The following is a 21,472-nucleotide window of genomic DNA, read 5'->3' on the forward strand; positions in this document are numbered from 1 at the left end:
ATTTTGTACAATAAAAGAAAATAAAGTTAAATAAAATATATCAATTGCTATTGATAACTTGATTATTCCGTTTATCGTAATCAAATGTGTTTTTCTTTCTCGCGTAGCTTTCTTGAGTTTTGTATTTTCGAGATAGGTTTTGGTTGTTCAAACTTTGTCCAAGATTTGATCATTGCAAACGGTACTCCTTAGTAAAAATAAAATTATGGATTTTTCTGGAAAATTATGACATTTATTCTTCTCACGTGTCTTTTCAAAACTAGCATGTACAGTTGTACACCAGTGTCATATGTACAGTAACAGAGGATGAGAAATACTGCGAAAGAATCAAGGAATTATACACATCCACAGACATTGTGTTTGATATGTTGAGTGTTGAATTGTTTGTGTCTAAGTCGAATCATGTTCTCTGTATTTAGTAAATATGCAGACTGAACAACAAAATAAAATAAAGACTTTTTCTGTGTAGAGTATCAAAACCGTCAAAATTCGTACATGCTTTTGTAAATGTATTTCCACCAATACAATAAAAGCTATAAATGGAAAAAACGACTCACTTGTTTATAATTAATTGGAACTTCACACGCCACCCTTAATAACTGTTATGTGACTAAAGCAATAGGAAATAATGAAAATGTGCAATAAACTCCATTTTTAATTGTAAATTGATCTTTATTTAAAAAAAGAATACATACTCGTATTAAATCAAATCAAAACAATTTTAGATAGTGCACAGACAAATTAAATCAATTTTTGAATTTACGTATTGCAGGCTTTTATGACACCTGAAAATGCATTCTCATTTCAATGGCTTAAAAATATTATGAAAAATGAATGGATGATGAAACCGGTGTCTGTGTATTCAAAAGAAGATCTGGAATCGAAACAAAACTTTAGCATTGATATAATTGTCGATCTTGTTGTCATTACCCACGATCACTGGTCCATGTTGTAGCGGTAACTTGATGAAATTTGAAATCTCTTAAAATCAATTGCTTAAGTTCGAATGGATGGCTTATATATTAAACGATTATAATCTTAATGCTGGTGGTGAAAACGGTATTATATTTTTATGTTGATTTCTGAATTAGTCTACCAATTGAATACGAAAAATAAACAGATCACGACAGTCATTTTATTTATTTGTTAAAATGTTAGTTTTGCAACGACAACCGAGACAATACTTTATGCTTTAATTAAATACGGGCACAATTTGCAAACCATTCGAAAGTTCTTTCATCCATTGCATCTCTCATTCAATCTATCGGAAGATTTATTTGATTTTTTTTAATAAAATAAATTAATGTTCTCCACAAAATCGAAAAAAAAACCGCTTCAGTAGCCCAGAAGAACGGCTTCTTTGCAGGACGCACAGCAATTTTCGATATAATATTCATAGGTGCATAATTTTGCTTTTACTACCGACATACAGTTTTTATAACGATCTTCACACTCTGAAAAATAATGAAATGGCTCGTTTTTAATTTTTATAAAAAAAGCAAAAGACATTTTGTTACGAAAATAGGCTTACTTGGTGTACTGTCATTTTGAATGAGCCGAACTTTTGGTTCAATATGTTTTTTTGTTGGTACAATAACTTTCGGAGCCTCAGTCGCTTCTTCCAATTCAGATGATTTTCCATCGCATTCATGTGTGTTGCAACTTCTAAACGCTGGTGTTCGTTCGATATAACGGCATTTATCTGAATCCTTTAATAGCGTCTCTTTCACATCTGGCTCGAAACATTTTACAACTCGCCGTTGAGTGCCGGAACCACAGCTTCGGGAACACTGAAAATTCGTTATGAAATTTAATATTGCGAAATTGACTTAATCAACAAAATGTTACCTCCGTCCATTCAGAGTAATGCCATTTTGGTTTGCAATAAGATACATCTTTCTGCTCACATTTTTCAATTGTAATTGGTTTTGTTGTACTTTCCACATTGTTTGAATCGACACACATCGAATCGCCCACAATTTGATCGTCTTTAATGCATAAAACCGAACGAGATCGCATCAAATTGAAACAATCGCCAAAGCAATTGCTCCATGGGCCAATAAACCAATCGCCAACATTGCAGCGAGCCGTTTCCGTGCATGATCTGGTTGTGTCTGGAGTTAGACTAATGTCGCATCGATCATTTTTCGGTGAACGATCGCAGAATATTGAACGGTATTGAGTTCCTTCACCACATTTCGTTGAGCACTGCAGGCGAAAGAATAAAAAGTGTCATGTATGTGTATCATTTCGACATATTTATGGGTTACCTGTTCACTCCAATCACTCGCGATCCACACCCCAGGTTTTCGACCTTCCAAAACATGAGCTCGCTTTCCAATCGTTGAATTTCCAATCAATGTAATTGGCTGTGAATGATGGTGGTGATGATGACCTTTATCCTTTCCTTTGTGGGAATGACGATAATATGTGGTTTGTTGTTTTGGACAATTGCACTCTTGACGCGTATCCGGTTGCTTTTCAACACAAGCACCTTCATTCACGTGAATTACAATGCCAGAGCCCAATTCTTGAACGCATTTTATCTCTCTGGTTTGATAATCATTTTCATTGGGTAAACCACAGTTACAAGCACTCCATTCGTCAACTTTCCAAAATGCTGGACATGGTTGAGTGTTACAACGAAGTATATTTTCATTTAAATTTGGTTTCGCTTGATTAGCGCACCGTTTGTGATTGAAGAATTTTGATGTGCCTTCACGAACGCAACGAATAATTGGTGACAATGTTCCACCACCGCAAGTTTTTGAACATGTTGAAAAGCTTACAACACGCCAACTGTACGTGTGTTTTTTCTTTCGTTTTTCGCTTTCAGTTTGTTTTGTTTCAGCATCCGGGGGCATATCGGCTTCCATTTCAACACTACGTGGCATTTCATCAATAGTTGACGAAGAAGATGATGATGGTGGATTTACAGGAATCAAATACTCATATTTTATTCCCGGATTTTTACTTTGACTCAATACCTGAGTGTGGAAAACAAAATATCGAAAAAAATTAATGAAAATGTTTCGTTTAAATCAAGAGAATGTTTCATGATCTTTCTTAAAGTCACATACCATCAAATGAACGGCTTCTCTGATTGGACCTGTTGCCGTAATCCTTTAAAATGAAAAAAAGACCATTAAATAAATTGTTCAAAAATAAAGGCGACATTTCTTTTGAATTACCATTCGGTAACACCCTCTGAATTTTCATCGCTAGTCTCAATTGCGTCGTCAATGCGGCGATAGTCAAATACAGCACCGGCTGCTCTGTATACACCGCTATCCGATATGATATTGTCTCCATTGATGATAAACGAATGATCACGCTTCAACACTGCGAAATTAAGCCGTAAAAAATATTGTATGAACACCGTTTTGTTTTATTGGTCAACATTTTATGGCTGTTTTGTGCAGTAGTGAACAGAATATCACTTAATTAACTGAAATAAATATTTTGTCATCGCAATTGGCCTATATATTGTTAGGTGATAAAGCTATCATATTTTGCTTGTTATTTTTGATCGTAAAATGCGTCTGTAATAAAATGTTTTTATAAACGCGCCCATATAAACGCAAACCGATTAAAAGTGTATAGTCATTGGATGTGCGAATAAGAGTTACTTTGTTCTTAAAACTAATTTCAGTGGACACATCAAAACGTATGTCACCATTTCTTTCACATTTTATTCAACCTATAAAAACATCGTAATTCTTACATTTTTGTTTTCATTTCTTTTTGTGGTGAGAGACTACACAAAGTATACGCTCGCATTCATACAAAGCACTCTCTGCTTACGTATACGAATAAAATCAAAATGTTCAAATATAATTGGGCGATTTATATGCACGCAAATTGAAACAATCCAAGGCGATGGTGATATATGAGAGTGTTATGCAAATTGAGCAAGATAAAATACGATTGAAAAATCGAAAACATTTTAACAAAATTGACAGATTTATCGATAAGAAATCAGTTTACATAAATGGCTCTATAAATTTGTGATGTCTACTGGATTGATTTGTCCACTTATCTCGATTTGTTGAAAGGCTTTTATCATTAATTTTTTGGAAAATGAATAATGAACACATTTTTTTCACTGTAAACACGTTTTTTTTTTTTCAAAAACTGATTCTTACCCAAATAGTTTTCGCTATTTTTAAGCTCGAGAATTGAAATATTTGAGGCTCCGGCCGGAATGGTCACGATGTCATAGTAACCAATTGGTAATGGATTTTCGGTGAATGTTTTGCTAACTTGGTTACAAACGGTGCTTCCGCATCGAACAGCCCCATTGTTCATGAACGCCCCGGTTAATATTCCACTGTTGTGAATGGCCTATTAAAATTTATAAATCGAATTATTTTCATTAAAAAATTCCTTATCATGAACCAACTCCTTATGATATGTTCTCTTGTGAAACTCACCAGGCAAACGAATAGAATGGCAAATAAATGCATGTTGGATTATATATTTATTTGATATTGCAAGTAAGCAAGTATCATTTGCTTGTATTTGTGAGATAAACGGCGTTGTTTTTTGTTTAATGAAATGTTGAATCATCAACTGCAAAAGTGAAATCAAGTAGATGTGATAATTAGCACATTTGGTTTTCTATTATCAAGTATGGCAAACATTTTCAACAATTTCGGCTTCGATCAAACAAATTTTCTATTCGAATTTTGAAACACTTGAGCATCTATATTAAACAACATTCGATGAACGCATCATATTTCGACAGAACAAGTATTAATCTCAATTAGATGCATTTAATGGATTTCGACACCATCGAATAAACTGTGTGGAGTTTCTTATCTCATGAGCTAATGGGCGAAATTTTTGATGAAATTTCTGTTTTGATATGTGTTTTTTTTTCTTAGAAAAAAGTACTTATATTTCGAAGAAAACATTTCTTATTTAAGTAAAAAAAAAAAACAGATAAAAAGAGATGTTTCATAGACCATATATATAGAATTTGGGGAAATCCCAAATTCATGCGCATCAAATTTCGAGCGAAATCCCCACCAACGAAAGAAAAAAAAATTCCCATTTTAGAGGAAAAAAGATAAATTTCTCTTTTGTTTCAAATCAACATGGTCTTGGTATTATTGACTGGCTTTTAAATTCATCAAATTTGCCAATAGTGCAGGCGGTTTTGATCTTGTCGAATCAATTAAGTGCGATTGAATTCTACAAGAATCCAGTGAATGCACTTTGCAGCATGTCCATATTCCATATGGCCGTGTTATGATCATTTATCTGACTTAATGCGTGCGTGTTTTATTTTTCTCGTTACGAAATTTGAAGCGAGGAACAGAAGCATGTTGTTTCTGTGATTTATATGAATCATATCACATCAAAAGTGCCGACGTTGATAACACATACGCATATTTTTAAATTTAAATTTAACAAATTAGATTGTCAGAGAAAATTTAAAGTGACAGAAGCACGTTCGCGAGAAGAATAATGGATATTTGATAAAGAATAGCAAGAGATTCATGTTGTCGCCACCCATAATTCGCGATGAATTATTATTGCTCAGCATGATGAAAAAAAAAAATGAATGACATAGTTTTCAATCAAGCATATCACATTTTGAATGTAAAGAATGTAGGCATCTTAACTGAGTTGGACCATTGCCAAAATTAATCACAATTCCATTGTTCTTTATTGTTTTCATCTCTCTTTCTTTCTTTCTCCGTCTCTCGCTCTTGTTTATTGTTCGCGAGCTGTTTCGGTTATCGCAGTGTCTGTCAGATCGGGTAAACAATTTTAGCGTTAAGTGTGAAATCATAAATATAAATACGTTCAAGCAAATACGGAAAATGCCTTGATAGTGTGCAAATAAGTTTGGAATGTTGTCACAGAGCATATGACGTATTTAGACAGGATAAACATGTGCTAATGCTGTTGATTTTCGCATAAGTTTTTCGCTTCATTTTCTCAAAATTTGTTTCATTGAATGCTTTGGAACTAAATTGAATTTATTCACACAAAAAAAAACTTTGAAAAATATTGACTTTCGTCATTCAAACAAATATCTAACGCATTTAAATTAATTAAATTCAAAACGAAAACCACAAACCGCTGCGATTTTAACTAAAGAGAAAGAAAAGCAGGCGACTATATTTTATCTTAATTATGAGGTTTTCGTGGCGCTCAATGCATTAGTATACAACTGCTTCATTGGCAAAATAGTTTTGAAATGACCAATCGAACTTGTATAATTTTTTGTATGTTCAAGTCTTCACTTTTTTTTGCGCTATTCTTTACGGGAATTTCGCAAGAAGTGAAAATATTTGGACGGAAATTCGTAGCAACAGCAAAAATATTGAAAATTAAATCTAGTCTAAATTGATGATTGTTTTGGATGGTGTGTGCGTCATACAGAGCAATAGTTTATCGTTTAACGTTTACAGACATTGGTCATGCTGATTGATTTCCAACTAATTTACTGATGTCCGGCCGTTCTAAATATATATGAAATGGAAAAAAGTGAATTCAGTTTTCAAACCAGTGCAGAAAATTGGCGTCATTGATTCAATATGATTGTTTCTATTTTTCTGATTCGTGACAGTGATGAGTTTTTTTTTCTCAACATTTTGTTATTTAATTTTTCGAATTAGATATATTTTTATTACAAAACGACTTATATATTTTATGACATATCTGCGTGGTGGGTGCGACTGGTACCACTGCTTGTTTCTATATTAATTTAACAATTTGTGCCTTTTTTTTGTTTATTTAATCCACGAGATAAAAGAATGTGATGCTAATTTACGACAGAGATATGCGCAGATTAGTGTTGCACATAAGACTATGTGAATACAGCGTTTTTGCAATTTGATGCATAAATTAATGCGCATATGATTGGAAATATGCAAATAGAAGAGCATTTAAAGTGGACGTTTTTTTTTTGTTCGTAAATTGGAAAATACCATAAACAGCACAAGCTGTCAAGAGAACTCGCGCTCTCAATCAACTAATCTGCAAATTCGAAACAAAGAACTCGTAATCCAAACACCAGATTTTCAACGGTATGTGAACGAAAACATTTTTTTATTCTGCTGAAATTCTAGTTAACGGACAGTATGAGTTTTTTTTTTCTCTCTGCAGATTGCTTGGTGAATGTTGACATGTTTACAAATGAACGGTGATACAAGCACACAAAAACACACATCTATTATCTTTAGCAAATATCAAGGGAAAAATATATCTGCATGCGACGAAATTCAAAAGATATGAACAACTGATATGATTTTCTACGTTTTTTTGTGGTTTGACTAGTGACGATGTTTTGTTATACTCAAAACAATATGGAAACGATGATCGTAAATGATTTTATTTAAATCACTGGAGGTGTTCCAGGCGGCGGTCTCAATAAATTGTTATCAATTTAATCATAAAACGTATCGATTCAAATACATTGGCACATCGATTGTTATATACAAAATGTTGGAATGCGATCATCGAATGAAGGCCATTCGATTACTGCTCCGTTTAAGTTACATTCCACTTGGCTCAACAGTAAAGTGGTCATAAATTTGTTTGAACATAAAAACCGTGTTTATGATCGATTTTAAAAAGCCGAAATTCCAAAATCTATTATTTTTTTCTCTTCTTGATAAAGTCAAATATGTCAAGAATACTTTTATGCCATTTTTATCTTAATTCCTTTTGAATCACTAAAATCAATTTACTTCTTCACGCACCGATCATTAATTTAGTTTTGTTTTTCGATTTACACAACACTCTTCTTCGCTGTGCGAAGGATTTCACGCACTTTAGTCAGTTTCACGAGTTTTGTTCTGAGACGTTAGACGACTATCTTCATCGATCGACCGACACAAACTGAATCGGTATTTGATTTTGTCACTCGCGAATTATTCCGTGCGAATCAGCCAAAATCACAGCTATATGAATCAAAAAAATCATATTTACACACAAGCGCTGTGAACGCACATCACGCCGCTCACTGATGAATAAACATTGAAAAGGAGAATCTTGGTGCTCGCAATAGAGAGAGACGATAAAACAAAAGCATTTGCATAACATTTGGACGCGGTTTGTGTGTTTTAAATAATGGGAGAATGAATGAAAGGGAGGATCGAGTGCGGCAGGCGGCATCCGAACGCTTTTTCTATTCCGTATGAAATGTGTCGATATATTTGGTACCGCATGAATGATAACAAAACATCCACAACGGCATACTCGAAATGTGCAAATATTTTCTGAAAACAGGAAAATGCGACCGGCACCAATACACATCGTTTACTTCCACAAATACACACACCATATTGGCTGCAAAGATATCGCTTGAATCGTAAAAAAATTGTAATAACTGTAGCATGAGGCAAAACCAACCTAAATATTTACCGAATAGCTTAATTGAGTTGCGGTGCGTAGTAAATGTGTGACTGTATGTGTTTGTTTGTCGTGGCGCGAAAGTGGCTGAACAAAACCACTTTGAGTACTATCGCAAAAATATGCAAACGATGTGTACGCATATTTTTCTCTGCTATTTTTTCTTTCATTCGTTTCCACCAAACTCAATTAACTGAATAACTTCGATTCGAAGCATAACAGCGTAAACTAGTTTCCTACTCAATGACATTGGCTTATTTCTTATCTAAATTGTTTTGATTCAATAATACTTTGCATCATTTTCGATTGACTCTATCATAAAACACAAATATCGATTATCATGCTCTGAATCCGATTCTTAGATTTTGGGCTAAAAAGTGTGCGCCTATATTATCGCAAATTCAACCGAAATGAATGAAAAGAAAAGGCTCACTGTTTTCAGGCAGAATATAAAACCGAAAAGATGTTCGGCAAATTTCAATTGATAATTTATATGCAAATTTTCAATTCGAGAATAATTCACATACACACACATCATAAGGCAACTTTAATGCCAAGCCCAAAAAACCCTAAGCATAATTGGAATCGAGACGAAAAGCGCACGTCCATTCAGATCAAATAATAATCGGGAACAACGAATCAATTTGTTCGTTGTCGATGTTCACATGACGTTTTTTGATATGTTCGGTGCTTTTTTTTGAACGAAATATTTCCATTCATGCGATTTTGTTTGCATGCAATTATCGACAATTTCGTCAATTGCTTTATTATGCAAATGTCGTTTTTTCAGAGTTCGTTCGCTGGCTTTTTGAAACAATTAAATGCCATTTTTGGAAGATATAAATTGTTTTGAACCCGTTATGCGTGTATAAGCAAGCATTGCGCAATGGAATCGATTCTTTTTAGATCAGTCATCAAGTCAATCAAATATCCATTTTCAAATGTTACACATATCGGCCAGATTTTGAGGCGAAACATTTAAATCAAAAAATCATCGATTTCATCGACATTTTATTGATTAGGATGTTGTTGTATTACATCTTTTCTTAATAGACCATGATTTATGGTTGCTCATTAATGAGGTCACAATTTGATTTTGCACAGTGTTCATAAATCACAATATGCAGAAAATTTAATTGATTCTCTCTCAAGAAAAAAGAATTTCATTTTATGATCATATTAAACAGTTTATAAATGTTCAAATTTGCGATGAAAGCCAACGGCCGAAGTAAAAATAGCATTGCTTCCTTCTCGGTTGGGTGTCTCGCCCAATGAAGAATTCAATTTTCAATGAATTAACCCAATGACATTCAAAAAGCCGAACGCATCAATGCGTAAATGACATTGACAACACATGCGAGAGAAGTAAAAAAAAAACAACAAACAATTCAACAAAGTGTTAATTTGTGAGAATTCAATAAGTCAAACATGTATAATAACTTAACACAAGCCCCATTATGTCATTAAAATGTGTGATAAAGATGAAAGAGAAGGAACGAGAGATGAGTAAGTGTTAATCAAGACATAAGCCCGAACCAAACATAATTAGTCTTAATCATGGCGATTACACTGACAGATATATTAATTTTGCTTCCTATGCACAAATTAATGATTAACTCTTTTACAATGTAAAACGTTTCTACATTCAAATGCTATATGTGATGAGTAAATTCTGTCAAGCGGAAAAACAACGCACAATCAAAAAAAGTATATGCTAGAAGGAACAATGTACGATAAGATAGGGATAAACACATCCTGTTCGACTCGGTAATTAATTAATTGCTTTGACTTGTGATATTAATCATTATATATCAGGATTTTTACATTGTTTTTTAATAACGGCGCTGCTTTTGATTTCGATGTGGAATGAAAGTGAATGGCGGCATTTTGATGGCTTCGTCTGAATTATGTGCGAAGAATGAAAGTGCTTTATGAAAAGATGGAACTTGAATTTTCATCTGTTATCGATTTTACATCAAATTCATCGCTCGCAGGCGAATTGAGAACACTCCAAAGAACACAAATTGAAATCGAATTTAAATTAACAACAGAAACGGTTAATGAATCCCAAATGGGTTTCAAATTTCAAAAGCTTTCTTTGTTCAACCGATATAATCAAATTCATATGCAAACATCGCAAAAATCGTACAAAGAAAGCATCTTATTTGCATTGAATTATAGAATTATTAATCATGTGCCACTTTCAATTTCATTTCCTCTGTATTAACTCAACAAATAGGTTTTCAATACGCCTGAATTTAGATAATCACATAAATTAGTTGCGCATTGAAACGCGTGCCTGTTTTTAATTGCGTTACGTTCAAATGTGATAAACGAAAGCAGACGTTCAGCATATTTTTTTGACTACATCGAGTTTGCGTACCATTTAGAAAATTAAGCAATTATTATTAAGCCCATTGTTTATTCGATATCAAAACAAAAAATCTACTAAATGAATCAATCAAATATTTGATACATAAGCATTATTTTTTTTAATATTTATTGCGAAACTTTGTGAATAAGAGATTTATTCAGAGTTAATATTTTATAACAATGAAGATCGAGAGTCAAACGAAAAATGAAAGAGCATAGAAACGAGACGGAACTTATTATAAATGGAAATTTTGAATTTTTAATCAAAATATGCAATCGTTTAGATTGAAAAAAACATTCTAAACCCTGACAATTTAGATAAATGCACTATTTACCACGTATTTGAGAGGAAAATGCTTTTGAATGCGATGAATAGACAAATGATTTCAAATCAATTGAGAAACATGGATGAATTGGCTAAGAATTTGTTGAAATAAAAGAAAATACAATGCCAATATATTTGCAAGTGATGCTTGATGTGTCCATGTATAAACGAATGTTTATGACTCCGCGGGAAACCTGAGTAATTTTAATCAAAATCGAAATTGATTTGAAGTCAAATTACATCGAATTTTGTTTGATAATGAAAATATTCAGAATTCGGTAGTTTGATGTATCAGGGATACTCTACAAGTTCAAACGAGCATTTTGATTACGTTTTCTCATTAACATCTTCTCATTAACTACAAACAGAGCAATTTTAATCAAGTTTGAACTCGAGTTATAACATATACATTCAAAGGTGTCTTCAGATTTCCATACAAATTCTTAGGACAAACTTCATTTCCATGGAAAATTATTTTCCTGGGCGAATTTTCCAAAAAGAAAAATATGTTATCTTCGAATATGGATCGAGTATCCCAAAAAATAGGTTTCAAGTTGATAGTTTGCTTGAATTATGTGTGGTACAAACAAACCAACCGATTTTAAAGCTTGATGATACATCAAGCATTATAAATGTCATAGCCGGAGTTAGATTCGAAGTGTGGAATGTTCCAAATTCTTCATGAGAGATTGAGTTTTATTTTGTGATCTCATCAATTTTGGGCATAAGTAATCATTATGTAAATTTAATGGTCTAATGTAAATTCCAAATAGAGAGTATCGAAATAAATGCATTCAATGAGTCCGTGCTTTGATTTGAAATCAATTGTTCTTTTCAACGATCAAGAACGATTGCAAAACAGACGCCAATAATAAAATCGGAGCAATGAATACTGTGAACCGCAATCCGTTCACTTTATTTTCATTGTCATTTGCATATTATCCCAGCGCATGTGTTATCGTTTTTTTTTTATTTCGAGCCAAACAAATTGGTGCTGTAATTCATTGTGTTAACTGTAAATAAATTATGTGATAATTTGAGTTTTATAAATTAGCATTCAGATAATTTATAGCTGATTTAATGTTTCATGAGTCCATGGACCATGGAATATATTGTGACCGTGTGATTTGTTCAGCATAAATCATATCACCTATCAATTTGTCGATACGATTTGCATTGTAGCCATGCTAAAATTTCCCTTTTTCATAACGCAACCACATGCTACATAAATTGATTGGAGAATCTTAATAAACGAAACTAACTGCTGCAAAATGGATAATTGCAGAGCGTTTTGTTCATCCTCCCATTGTTCATGTATTTTATTATATGATAACAATGATTTCTGATTGTTTATATAGGTTCATATGCAAATTGCAGGCTCTCTTAAGCAGTTGGCTGAATTGTGTTTGCCTATCATCACTTTGAGCGAGCATTCTCGCAGCGATGCACTCAGTGTTTTCAATCAAAGATGAGAAAAACTGACATCAACATTTGCTATAAAGCAAATAGCTTGCAGTAATTGTAGAAGCAGGTAGTTGGTATTTTATCTTCAAAATCCAAAAAAAAAAAGATAACATGTTAGTTGTTCACATGTTGCAACCAGCTTCTTTCACCATTCAACAAACTCTATTATATCCAATGTAAACGTCAGCTGAACACACTCAAAATATTACCAGATAATGGCCATTAACCGAACTACTTTTTTAAAGAAGAAGAAAAAGCGACTTATTTGTCTGTTTTCTTATCGTTTCATTTTATGTGTTCATCATTTTTATTTATCGTAATCAGATTTGATATAAAGTAGCTCATTTATGACGATTACTGTAAAATTAAACGATTCATGAACAACGGATGTAGAAACTATTCGATTCTTTCAAAAACTTAAACAAAAGACACGGTTGCATCATAAAATTTAACAAGAGAACAGAAAAAAAGACAACAAAGATATCAAATGGCTCTTACCTTACAACTGCCTTCAACGCACATAGCACGTCCACTGTGATTTTGTCGCACAAAATCAACGGGCCACGAACAACTAGTTCCATCAATAACCATATCATTTAACTTTGCAAAGTACTCCATACCAATGGGTTTACAATTCAGTTCACACTCCGCATCATCTAAATAGATTAGGCAAATTCATTGGCGATTTATTTATATTGAGTATATTTGAATGGCCAAAATATATTTTGAAACCTACCAGCGATGTACGATTCCCACGAATATATTTTACCATAAAACGATTGATTATTGTAAAACATACATTGTTGGTCTCGAAAATCAAGTTCATCGTCGGGGCAACTCTGTATGTTGAAAGAATTTTGATTTTTTTTTTTTAACACTTTCCGAAAATTCACATCCTTTTACCTGTTCATTACAAATCCGGTATCTCTTGTAAAGTCCAATGCATTCGTTGCTGGTTCGATTTTTCAATGTTGTATCTCTGCAATCAGATCACGATCGAAAATTTACAACTTCATTCAAATATAATTGTTAATTAATTACCACAAATACATATGAATGATTTAATTTAAATATTCAAATGCGTCATTTCATTCTCAATCTTCCTCAACACTTTCATTGTACACTTTTTGTACATCATTATAAGCGTGTCTCAATGTTAATTAGAAATTGTGTTAAATGAAATGAAAATCTGGTTTGTTTCATGAATTTTTGTTTTCCATGAATTTATTCAATCAAATAAGGGCATATGTGCCACTTGAAGTGTGAATTTGAATGCAATGACAATTCATATCGTCAAACGGTAAATTTGTAACAAAGAAACCCGTGCCTATTGTGTGCGTGTTTCAATATCTCCATATGTAAATCTAATAATATCGATTTGCATGAATCACACTGTAATATTCACAATATAATTTATATACAATGACTCTGCTCTCGCTATGTCAACGTAACATTTATTGTCACAGCATAGAATATTAAATGTTGAGCTGTGTGGCGCTTCAGCCAAATCTCAAAACCTTATATGTAGAAAGTTGAGCAAAATTACATTATTTCTTTTGTTTTGATATTTCTATCGAATTCAATACGAAGAGACGTGCGCGCGAAAGATTGCCTAATCGATTTTAATGTGGTGTTTTATGGACATTCATAATAGCGACGTGAGATTTTTATTCAATTGTTTTGACCAGACTGTGTGGTTTTCTAACAGTTCATTTTTCCTGCTATTGAACATTATATTGCGAATGACCGAAGATGATTTTATTGCTTTTTGCACGAAAAAGAAAAAAAAAACAAAGGAATTTCGTGATAGTTAACATCGAAATATTACTAGACAGGATATGTTGGTTATGTTTTATAATGAAAAAAACACAAATAAAAAAATGACATCTGTTGAATGGAAAAGGACACGAAATACGATTTAATGAAAATAATCAAAAAAATTCGATTATATCAAGTATCTTGATTCAAGAGAATATAATTTCCATCACACTTATTCTTCTAAAATGGCATCGGGCCTTTGTCTAGGGGCTTTCATCATTCGTTCATACAAATTTATACACAATATTCACGTCCTATTCATCATATATACGATTAAAATTTCTCGTCTATACCAGTGAATAAGATGTATTTCAAACTTCAGTGTACACACACACACAGTATTGCTACACAGAATCGAAGAAGATCCGCACAAAAGAGAACGAAAAAACATGCCATAGACGAAATATATACGAAATATACACGAAATATACACCAAATATATGCAGTTATGCACATTTATTGGCGCGTATTACAGATGATTTTGCAATATAGTTCACTATTTACAGTAGAAATCGTATACATTTGAAGATAAAAGCCCCTAGGCCTTTGTTTGATACAAAACGCTATTATATCACTCTTTACATGGTATCTCGTCTCGTATTTGTATTCTAACAAAACATACAGAGACTAATAGGAAATTTCGAAAATGTACCGATTTAAAAACGATAGAAATTCCTTACAAAGTGCATCATTTTTCTCAATTGGTGTTGAATGATTTCGAAATATTCACTTTATCTTCTATTCTTAAAGCGACGCACACAATTAACGTCCGTAATTTAAATTGATTTGAAGTGTTCTATAACTAAAAATTTATGTAACTCCCGAAGGCGCGAACGACTGATAAATTCTGTTTGAATCGATAACGCATTGTACAAAGTCGCTGTTGACCAAACAAGTGCAGAAAAAAGATAAACATAGGGCTTGATCAACAAGTGATAAATTGAGCCCGAACAAAGGAAGCCCTTTTTGCCGCTATTTACTAACATATTTATTGCTTTTAAATCAGCAGCGTTTAAGCGTAGCATTAGTGTTTGATCTGTTCACTTTTAAATCTTGTATCAGTCGAAGTTCAAACGAACCCATAGCGATTTGTGTATGATGTGCGTGTAATTAACTTATAAAATCGAAATAAATTCCAATTACAGTGTACACTTTGCCCTTAGTTCATATGTGAAATTGCTTTAAAACCAATGTGATTTGGTGTGAATTAAAATTTATTGCTTCCTTAAAACGGCAATTTTATGTATTGGTTTGAAAAACATTATTATTTACCGGTTTAGGCAGAATCTCGATTGAGACATGACACCGCCACCACAGCTGCGTGAACATTTTGTCCATTTTTGCCATCGTCCCCAAATTGCGTTCGATTGTTTATTTCCTTTCAATCGATTAGCTGGCCGAACACCTTTTGTATTGTGAGCCGTTACATTGTACGTGATAGAATGTTCGGTTGTGGTTGACGGAATTATAGTGGTTTGACTGTTTGTGGTTTCATTCAAATTCATTCGGTCATTGATGTGTGCGTTTGCATTGATTTCCGATGTTGTGTTCTCTGCGAGATTTGTAGCTTGTAGTTCTTGCGTTGATTTTGTTATGCCAGCTGTGGTTGTCTGTTCTGTCACATATGAAGTTAATGGAAGGAGTGTTGTTGTTGGCGCGAATGTTGTTGAAATATCGTATGATTCATTTGGCATTACGGAATTTTCTAAGATCGGCTGTTGTTGTTTCTTTCGTTTCGACTTTAATTGCAGATCTAACGGTTTTCGTCGAGATTTTCTCTCATTTTGTGATGTTGCATCAGGTTTATAACGGTAGTGCGATGGCCAAAAGTCCTTAATTGTTCCATTGCTGGCCAATCGCTCTTGTATTAACAGCTTTTTCCGCAGTTCACGTTGCTCCAGCCATTTTTTGTGCATCTACATCATTAAGAAGATAAAATTTAAAATGCAATATGTAAAATTAAAAGAAAAATTGTGCAAAACTGTCGAAAAATCAACAAAGCTGGAGAAAGTCTAATTAATTTCAATTTAAAATGTAAAAGTTTAATTCGATTGAAATGAATTTGTTCTAAATTGAGTGTAAACGACTTTGCACTTTGCCAAGTTCATGTCAAAAATTCACATCAGATTTCATATGCAATTGCTCGAAATGTGTGTCACCATTTGATAAATCGTAAAAGATTTTTATGACCATGTTCAATTGAAAAGAACATAAAATTGTGCTTCAAATTTGGTGTACAATTCCATTGACAGTGTGTGTTATCCCAAGTCGAGTTGACTTCATTGCGTGAGTGCAATAGAATTTGAGCCCATGAAATGTTGACGTCGTCATCATGCTAATTTGTTACGAGCAATTGTTTAGGCACATTTTGTTGGCTCTGTCACAAATTTGTTATTGTGTAGCAATTTCAGTTCTGTCTCAAAATTGAGTTTTATTCAAAAATTGAATTATGTATCTCAGTCAAGGAGCATTTTAAAATGTTTGCTTGATTAATTTACGATTTTTTCGTTTAATTTCGGTTCAAATGAATTTTGAGCTCAAATAGAACAGGCCTATGAAGAATGCTAATTAAATGAGTATTTGAAATAGTTTTTGGCTCTGCATCAATGATTAAACACAATGACTGTTTGGTATCGTTCTAATTTGTTCGAGTTATGTCAAAAATTGGAATAGCACAAATTTGGCATTCGCTTAAAACAAATCTCTCTCTCTCTCTCAAAAAATCAAAAAGATTTGGTGATCGCCCTCGTGTCTGATTTATGCGGACGGCGTTTTAAGCGACAGAACAATAACCGACAAGTTAGTGTGTGAAATGACAACAAACGATGCATAAACAAAACCGAACCTATCGCATTTCACAAGCACGAATCAAACCGTTCAAAACGCATTGATACGTAAAGAGAATGTCAAAGAATTTTGCGCCACACAATCGACAATTGTTTCTGCAATATACATTCCATCTCGTTTTAATTTGATTAATCGCAACGATGATTGATTCCACTTACCGCAATCCGTTCACGCGTTGATTGTTCGGTTGATGCCAGTTGAAATGAAAAATACGCTAAAATAAACAGAAATCTGGAACCGAAAAAAAAAATTGAAACCAAAATATGAATTTCACACATTCACAGTCGTCGATAAATTTGTAATCAAAACATTAAGAGAACAACTACGTTTGGGCGTAACTTTGAACAAAAAAAAGTTATATGATGCCCTTATGAATATACATTTTTATAATCGCGAACGTTCAAACAATTATTGCCTCACACTTTAATTCACTTGCACACATATTATGACGTAATTTATAAACAAATCTCAACTATATCTTATCATGGTGGTGTACATTCATTATTAATAGCGTCAAATGGAATACTACTTTGTATTAAAAAAATACGCTACATTCTTGACTTTGACAATATTTCTTTGTCTTATTTATTGGAACTAACAATTTTGATGACAAAAAATCTCATTCACAACATAATATAAACTTACTTAAATATGTGACATTTATTGTTATTTCTCAATTTAAAAAAAAAGGACTAACAAAATACACGGATAGTTTAACGAATGATAAACTTTGTCAATATCACATGAACTTTTTATGGAATTGAGATCAAGCCTATGAGTCTTATGAGAGCAAATACAATTGATAACGCAAAATATGCAAAAAAAAAAAATGTTCGATTTCACTATGGGAGCGGATGTGTTCGAACGACACATACTATTATTCATCGGAATATTTGAAATTGTTTCAGCGAAAAAAACGACGCCCAAAACAAACTTTACTTATCACGTGTGGTCTGGATTTGAAATGACGATTATCATTAAACAACTAAATCTATTTGTCATCTGTATGATTTGAAATTTTTGGAATGGTGTAGTCTATTTTTGGTTTACTACATACATCTGGAACTGAATCCCAGATATTTTACAAAATTGGCGCTAACATTAAAAAAGTTTTGCTACAAATGTTAAGGATATGAAAAAATGATAGTGTTCAAGTTCAATATCTGACAACTCATCTAATTTTTTGCTTGTGAAATTCGACTCACCTTAAAATTGTGTTCATAATTCCAGTTTTTACCTATGTTTCAAAAAAAGTTGAAGTTGCACTAATTATGGCATTTTTTAAAAAAATCAACTAATTTCTTATGATGTCACTGTCGCAACACTTCAATTTTAATCGAATAAAAGTTTTAGTTTCCAGTGCAATTCAGCAAATTTAGTATTTTTCCCGTTAAAATCGTCGACTTTCACTTATTTATCTTTAGAATGTTTAAATCGAAAAACACAAGAGAAAACATGTTTGTATTGATGTTGCTTCACTTCAAATGAAAATGTGTCAATTGGTTAGAAAATTCAGAAGTATCCGCACTTATTAATACCACTCAAAATAACATTTGATGTGTGTGACACTATAAAATGAAAATAGTCTAAGTTTCATGACAGCATCCACACGAAACCAGAACTATGTTCTGTGTCAAAATTACTGGAAAAAAGTCACTCTTCATAAATTTCGGGCTCTTTTTGTTTTCTTTATTAATCTCATTTTTCCGTTTTTGATGTAATCATATATATCCTCTGATGCATATATGAAAAATGGTTTCAATCGACACTTGAGAATCAAATCCAAATATCATTCACTATCACAATGTCTCTTTAACACAATAATGTATGGATTCGTTGCAGTCACTCTTGATGCTTCAATCTGTCAATAATATGGTTTTATTTTGGTTGTTGAATCTATTTGATTTTTCCGTCATTTTCATAAATTCATTTTGAAATGGTATTGATGCAATCAAAATATATTGGCGGTTGTTTTAATGTCGCCGACATCGACCAAGACCGTTTCGTATATGGGTCATGTACGATTATTATTTTCATTTGGTTCGACTTGTTTCGTTCATATACACATTAAAATGGAACCGAATGAAATGGAAAACAAGAGAGTTGTCGTTATGTGACACTCCCGCGCCTCTATTTGCAATTGCATTAATCGACAACGACGATGACAAACCAGAGACAAAACATCAGCTCAATTCTCTATTCTCGTCCAATTAAATGTTAAGTACACGCAGTAATACATATATTGTTTGGCGTTGGATTGTCAAAATAGACGATTGATTAGATTTGGGCATTTGGATGAAGAGAAAAAAGTGTGCATTCAGATAAATCGATTGAATGACAAGCACAATGCCAACGAAACAATGGCTCGGGCACAGAACAATACCGTAAAAACGGCGACTGGTTTCGATTTCATCTACAGCCGCAGTCACACCACCGCAAAACGATCACTTAAACGGCTCTTTTTTCTGGTGTTAAACATTTAAAATGATACGGTTATTATGATTTGTGTGATCTGGCTTGCGCGCACGCTCTCTCGCTTATTTGATGTGTTTTAATTGTGAATGATCTGTGATGGGAAAACCTTGCGATCATAACGAGCTACATTCTTTTTTTTTCGTTGTCTCCGAACTGGAGTACGAGAGAGTAAACGAAATTTGTTTAAAAATGCACACGAAAAATGCGATCATGTGGAACATTCAAATTTTTGTGCTTTAATGACCGCATTCGTCATATTCCATTTTACGTGTGTATATTTTGAGCGCGAGCGTGCCATTCATATAAATTAACAACAATGATTTAATTGGAATGGATTTTATTGGTTTTTGCTGCTATTTTCGCCTCATCGATTGCTTATTCTGAATATATTCGATCAATATGCGATACACACATCTAATATTGAATCAGTTGTCAGATAATTAATGATTTGTGATTGAAGTGTCACCTGGCGTGGAAAAGAAAAGGTTCTGCGGTTTTTCTTTGCTTGTTTGAGGAAGGTTTTCTGAGATGGGTATTGGGAAAATTGCGTTTAAATTGGATTGAATTGAAAAAGTGGCATGTTTTGACCAATCTGATTTATGTGCATAATTTTTAAATGTTAATCACGGCAAACTTATTTTTTATCAGTTCGAATTTACTCTCGATATTTGCTCCGAATTGATTCGCCACACCGACTGACCTTCGAAATTGAATTTCAGATGAAAAAAAATAAATGAAAGTTCATTATCCTTCAATTGTATTAAAATCAAATATAGACATTTTGTGGTCAATTTCAATTTTGCGTCGAACTCTTGGACATTTGTATTCGCTTCGAATGATTTACTGGATTCATTTGAATATCATTGTAATTACTATCTAAACGTCGATCAAAAGTTACCCGGAAAAGGCTAATTTCCAAGCATAAACATTTTGTTGTTTTTTCCATCGATTGTGATTGATTTATGATTAAAAAAAATTTAGTCACAACGTACAAAGTATTGATAATTACTCCGACGCAGAACGTAAATTACCACACGTATCGTGCCTTGCATAAATATTAATGAGACCGTCCACGGAGACAATATGAAAGTGTAAAGACATGCGTTCACTCAACTGACCACACATTTTTTTTATTCTACAACAGTCAACAAGAAATCATTTATTTCAGCCAGTGAACTCAATGCAACAAGACAACCACCTGGCACATACGATACATACCAAACACTTCATATTTCAAATAACCACGAATAAATAAGTCTTAATCGACAATTCATACATCCTTTTGTAATTTATGTGATTGGATTGGTTTTTCCTTTTTTTGTTCATTCGATTGTGAATTTTATCCATCATTATCGCATTCATCATACTATTGAGGCATGTATTGACAGGTCAAGGAAAGAAAACACTATATTGTGTGCCAAAGTTCAATGAAACATGCATTTGATTGCATCACCACATTTTTGTTTCAAAAAGAAACGGTTACACAAAAAAATCCATTGTTCGCCTCCACAAAATGTGATTCATTTTAAACGGAAATTCAAAAAGTCAACCAAAACAAAAAACTTAAAAGATTATAATAAAACTGAAAAATGTTAGGTAGGGCTTCGTTAAAACTCCTGTTGATCTTGTTAACAAATATTTGAATTCACGCAAATTAAACACTATATTTTTATATCGACAAGATAAAAAAAAAACAGTAAAGATACTACGATTGTTTACTTGAATTAATTCGATTCGAGCACTCGCATGTTAACGTCTAAACTGTGCGCCGCTCTTTTATCAACTGTCCGCTGCTTTGAA

The 21,472-nt window shown here is 33.0% G+C and overlaps 1 protein-coding gene across 4 annotated transcripts; it reads right to left on the reverse strand.

Moving 5' to 3' along the window:
* Window positions 1-700: 700 nt before the first annotated feature.
* Window positions 701-21,449, reverse strand: LOC116341247 (thrombospondin type-1 domain-containing protein 4). Of its 4 annotated transcripts, none has more exons than XR_004201142.1 (15): window positions 21,392-21,449; window positions 18,403-19,058; window positions 17,356-17,428; window positions 15,623-16,266; window positions 13,436-13,511; window positions 13,269-13,371; window positions 13,031-13,188; window positions 4,146-4,344; window positions 3,192-3,342; window positions 3,081-3,123; window positions 2,271-2,987; window positions 1,849-2,208; window positions 1,532-1,790; window positions 935-1,454; window positions 701-874 (listed from the first exon to the last, which is right to left on the reverse strand). XR_004201142.1 is itself a non-coding variant. In XM_031768193.1 (14 exons), the coding sequence occupies exons 2-14, from the start codon at window positions 18,417-18,419 to the stop codon at window positions 1,336-1,338; spliced, it is 2,919 nt and encodes a 972-aa protein (XP_031624053.1). In that variant the 5' UTR covers window positions 18,420-19,058; window positions 21,392-21,449; the 3' UTR covers window positions 701-1,335. The 4 variants fall into 4 exon arrangements, 2 of the variants coding, with proteins under 2 accessions (XP_031624053.1, XP_031624054.1); XR_004201141.1 differs by having other exon boundaries at window positions 931-1,454; XM_031768193.1 differs by having other exon boundaries at window positions 701-1,454.
* Window positions 21,450-21,472: the final 23 nt, after the last annotated feature.

The sequence above is a fragment of the Contarinia nasturtii genome, unplaced genomic scaffold (assembly GCF_009176525.2).
Source record: "Contarinia nasturtii isolate CC-2019 unplaced genomic scaffold, AAFC_CNas_1.1 Cnas_scaffold_695, whole genome shotgun sequence".
NCBI lineage: Eukaryota > Metazoa > Arthropoda > Insecta > Diptera > Cecidomyiidae > Contarinia > Contarinia nasturtii.

Coding starts and splice junctions, on each gene's coding strand:
- LOC116341247 (XM_031768193.1), bottom strand. Junction 3,124..3,191: donor TCAGAGGGTGTTACCGAATG/GTAATTCAAAAG, acceptor TTCATTTTAAAG/GATTACGGCAACAGGTCCAA. Junction 2,988..3,080: donor GAGAAGCCGTTCATTTGATG/GTATGTGACTTT, acceptor TTCCACACTCAG/GTATTGAGTCAAAGTAAAAA.